General features: G+C 38.2%; 1 protein-coding gene across 1 annotated transcript in view; it reads left to right on the top strand.

Moving 5' to 3' along the window:
- The window catches only part of LOC106883134 (ral GTPase-activating protein subunit alpha-1), a 294,566-nt gene that overhangs the window by 118,901 nt on the left and 170,665 nt on the right, over positions 1 to 5,000 (top strand). Inside the window, exons 28-30 of the mRNA XM_052971984.1 lie at positions 972 to 1,030; positions 3,144 to 3,252; positions 3,513 to 3,623. Coding sequence (XP_052827944.1) covers positions 972 to 1,030; positions 3,144 to 3,252; positions 3,513 to 3,623 — 279 coding nt within the window. The remainder of the gene's footprint in view (positions 1 to 971; positions 1,031 to 3,143; positions 3,253 to 3,512; positions 3,624 to 5,000) is intronic.

Raw genomic sequence — 5,000 nt, 5'->3', positions numbered from 1 at the left:
AATGTGATGGAGTTTTAGAAAATTATAGCAATGTTCTAAAATGTTTAGTTTTGTCTAAGACTTCTATTAAAGTCTAAGAGCATGTATTTTTTTCCCCTCTACACTTTCAGCTGAAATTCTGCTGAGCTTGATAAAAAACAAAATAAGTACTCTGTAATGTCAGTTAAACCAACTGTACTACTTACTCCAAAATTCTGTGTCAACACAAAGACATTGTTAATGTTGTTATTGATGATGGTGCGATGGTAGAGTAATTGGCTCAGACAGAAATGCCCAGGAGTATGGATTTGGTGCATCAGTGCCTTTGCTAAGGCCAACTTTGATATTCATTCTACTGCCATTGATAATTCAGTAATAGTCCACACTGTAAAGTGGTTGGTGTTTGGAAGGACATCCAGTTGTAAAAACCATGTGAAAACTGACCTTGCTTGTGCTGGTACCACATAAAAAGCACTCAGTCCACTCTGCTGGGTGGTTGGTATTAGGAAGGGCATCCTGCTCGTGAAAACCATGCCAAAACAGATACAGAAGTCTGGTACAGTTTTCTGCCTGGCCAACTCCTGTCAAACCATCCAACCCATGCCAGCCTGGAAGGTGGACTTTAAACGATGATGATGATGATGGTAATGAACAATATACCTATGGTAAGTTAAGGTGGTGAACTGGCAGAATCGTTAGTATGCTGGGTGCAATGCTTAGCGGTATTTCATTGTCTTAAGTTCAAATTCCGCCGAGGTCGATTTTACTTTTCATCCTTTCAAGGTTGATAAAATAAGTACCAGTTGAAGACTGGAACTGATGTAATTGACTTACCCCTTCCCCTAGATTGCTGGCCTTGTGCCAAAATTTAAAACCAATATACTTATGGTAAGTTTATGTACTATTATCAACAGAACTGTTATTAACAATAATATTTATCATAAACGACTCTGATTTTTTAAAAATTGGTTTTTGGCTTTGTTACCTTACAGGATCTTATAGTTGACCAGCTATTGAAGGCAGGAAAACTAGACTCTGTTAGCTCAGCAAGGTAAGATTCATTATTACCACTGTTACCAATATTTATCTTCCTGTGTATTTTAGTCTTTTACTCATTTGGATTGAGAAAATCATACAAATCCAAACAAAGCAATCACTGAATTTGTAGGCTGATGTGGTTATAGGTGCAGGCGTGGCTGTGTGGTAAGAATTTTGCTTCCCAACCATATGGTTCTGGGGTCAGTTCCACTATGTGGCACCTCAGTGAAGTGTCTACTACTATAGCTCTGAGCTGACTAAAGCCTTGTCAGTGGATTTGATAGACAGAAACTGAAAGAAGCATGTCGTGTATATGTGTGTCTATCCATCCAATCGTCTGTCCGACTACCACTTGACAACTAGTGTTAATTTGTTTACATTCTCGTAGCCTAGTGGTTCAACAAAAAGAGCACAATAGAATAAGAAAAAAAAAATACTGGGATCAATTGTAGAATCATCTGTGCTGGTGACATGTAAAAGACACCCACAACACTCTCGGAGTGGTTGGCATTAGGAAGGGCAGCCAGCTGTAGAAACCAATTCAGAATCAGACTGGAACCTGGTACAACTCTCTGGTTTACCCGTTCCAGTCCAGTTGTATAACCCATGCCAGCATGGAAAGCAGATGCTAAATGATGAAGAAATGATGATGATGTCTAAGCTCTTCAAGGCAAGTGCCCCAGCATAGCTGCAGTGAAAGGATTGAGGCAAAAGAAGTTGCTCATAAAGTAACTGTTGCTGTCCAGACTCTATACTTTACATGCTATACACTTTATTCAATTGTTCTTCACAAGAAGAGAAATCTGGGCATCTCCATGTACTATAACAATAGCATAACAACAACAATAATATTAGTTTCAAATTTTGGTATAAGGCCAGCAGTTTTGGGGAGGGTAGTAAGTTGAGTACATTAATCCCTGTTGTTAACTGGTACTCATTTTATTGACCCTGAAATGATGAAAGGCAAAATTGATCTCAGTGGAATTTGAACTTAGAACATGAAGATGGCCAAAATGGTGCTAAGCATTTCGCCTTGTGTTCTAATGATACTGACTTCTTGCTGCTTTAACAACAACAACAATATTACCCCTTTACCGTTCAAACTGGCCTTATCTGGCCCAAATATTCTATCCAGTTTTTTTGTTCAAACTGGCCATGTCCAGCCTCTCAAACCTACTCTACATTGTCATTCTCAAAGTAAACAATCATTTCATTGAAATCTCAAAGCCACAAGATAATGCATGATTAATTCAAAACAATGTGGATAAATAAACATTGCATTTGACAGAATAATCTGAATGCTAAAGAATTAAAGAAATCAAAGATGGTGAGCTGGCAGTCATTAGTACGCCAGAACAGAATGCTTGTGGCATTTTGCCTGTTTTTACACTGTGAGTTCAAATTCCGTTGAGGTCAGCTTTGCTTTCCTTTTAGAGTTGATAAAATAGGTATCAGTTGAGCACCGAGGTCAATGTAATGGACTTACACCCTTCTCCTCAAATTGCTGGCCTTGTACCAAAATTTGAAACCAATATTAATGAAATCAAGCAGAAACAATTTCAGATTTTATGAAAAGCTTGCACCACCTAATTGTTTTTGTTATTGTTGTTACCAATTTTAAGGAACCAGTAGTTGTTGTTTAGCTCTAAATGAGTAGACCCCTCATCTAGGGTGTTCAAGCAGTGGTCATGCTGTCTTTTTCTACCAGTGTACGTTTATGACCACATTATCCACTTATGATGGTTGTGTGGGTTGAAGCAAATTTAGCTGCTATTTCTAGCGGATTGAGTAACTGCTTAGCATTTCCATTGTTGATTGAAAAAATATTGAAGCTTTTGTTATAATATGGAGTAGAGTAAAATATTTACAATAATATTTAATAACTGCAATTTTTATGGGAAGTTTGAGTTACATTTACAGTTGGTTAGTCATTTTTGTTTGGCATCATGAAGTTGTGTACAAACAGTTTTGAAATGTCAGTTTTTGATAGGAGATGGAGTGTATTGTCCAGATGGTTGCAGTGGTGGTTAATAGTTTTAATGGTTGATAGTTTAGAATTATTTCCAGTAATATTGAGTATTGAAAATACTAACATTTTTCTAATGTTTGGCTTATTTCATTTCCAGGTGTATAGCTTTGAGCAGTTTAGGTATCTTCCTGTATGAAGAATTGGTACATGGTACTCTACATCCAAAAATCAAAGAAGCTATCAATGTATTGCTTGGTGCTCTGAAGGTTAGTTTTTTTCCTTTCTTTTTTCTGGTTTTTATTTTCTTAGTTCTGTATACATCATCGTCATAATCATTTAATGTCTGTTGTCCATACTGGCATGGGTTTTAGTGAGGTGAGGGCTGGCAGTGAGTTTAGTGAGAAGTTTAGAATACCAGCCTTCTTTGTAATTCATTATGAAACAAATACAGTTCACTGTTCTATTTTTTTTTTTTCCTTTTTAGGAGTATACAATTAACTGTAAAATGTTTATTGTTCTTTGATAGTGTTCTACTAAAATGGTGGCCAAGGTGGCATCAGATATGTTGATGTTGCTCTGTGATCATGTTGACACGTTTCTCAGCTATCTGCCGGATTTACCAAAGAAGATCATTGAAGTAAGTCTCTCTACTGGTTTTATAGTACTTCTTGTCTCTGCTCTTTAATCTGGGTTTCCACATCTTTTAATTTCCCTGTTTCTCTTCCCCCTTATCTCTGTTTCTCTTCCCCCTTTTCTCTCTGTTTCTCTACTCCTAATCATTAATTCTCCATATTCCCTGTCTGGCTGTTTCTCCATCTGTCCTCAAATCTTTCCCTCTTTCTGTCTCTCCTTCGCCATCTCTCTCCCTTAATCTTCTCTCTTTCTCTCTTTGTCTCTCTCCTTTCCCCTCCTTGCCTCTTTCCTTCTCTCTTTCCCCTCACTCCCTTTCATTCTCTGTCCCCCTCATCTCTTTCTCTCTTTCTCCACATACCTGCATATGATGTTAAAAATCATTATTGGCACTACTTGCAACTAGGCAGGCTGACAAGCATATTATTGCTCTGTCTTAGTTTAAATTCATCTCAGATTGACTTGACTTTTCATCTTACTGCAATCGATAATTTTATTATTACTTAAATACCTGGAGATAAACATTTGATCTTGTGCCATAACTAGAAATCTTTATTATTGCTTAGTTTTGTTTTATCTTTGTGGTTTGAAGTCCTTTTGTTCTGAGCTTAAATTTTACCAGAGTTGATTTCTTTAAAACTGAAACAAAGCAAGAACCTGTTGTATAACAGACATTATTTATACAATATTTGCCCACTCTCCTCTGCAAAGCTGACTTTTGCTTGCTTGAGGGTGGAAGCATGTTTGTGCAGTTAAGAAGTTTGCTTTGCACCATGTGGTTGCAAGCATGATCCTTGCGTTGCATTTTGGGGAAATATCTTTTTTCGTAGCTTTGTGATAGTAATTTGGTTGACGCCTAAAAAATACATGCTACCAAGTCATTCTCACTTGTGTGATGGCCTTTGTGTGTGTGTTTTATTGTTATATATTGGCAAAATGTATACAAGCAAGGCAGCCAAGTAACCACTGCTTTTTTGCTCTCTCGCCTCAGAACCTTGAACGGATGATAGAGCTGCTGGAAACCTGCAGTCAACAATGCAGTTGTTTATAAGTTGTTGTCATCATCATCATCATCATCATCATCGTTTAACGTCCGCCTTCCATGCTAGCATGGGTTGGACGATTTGACTGAGGACTGGTGAAACCAGATGGCTACACCAGGCTCCAATCTGATTTGGCAGAGCTTCTACAGCTGGATGCCCTTCCTAACGCCAACCACTCAGAGAGTGTAGTGGGTGCTTTTATGTGTCACCCACACGAAGGCCAGTCATGCGGTACTGGCAACGGCCACGCTCAAAATGGTGTATTTTATGTGCCACCCGCACAAGAGCCAGTCCAGGGGCACTGGCAACGATCTTGCTCGAAAATCCTTACACATGTCAAG

The sequence above is a fragment of the Octopus bimaculoides genome, chromosome 11, assembly GCF_001194135.2.
Source record: "Octopus bimaculoides isolate UCB-OBI-ISO-001 chromosome 11, ASM119413v2, whole genome shotgun sequence".
NCBI classification, from domain to species: Eukaryota; Metazoa; Mollusca; class Cephalopoda; order Octopoda; family Octopodidae; genus Octopus; species Octopus bimaculoides.
Note: the sequence above shows the minus strand (reverse complement) of the source record. Positions and strands in the feature narration are given on the sequence as shown.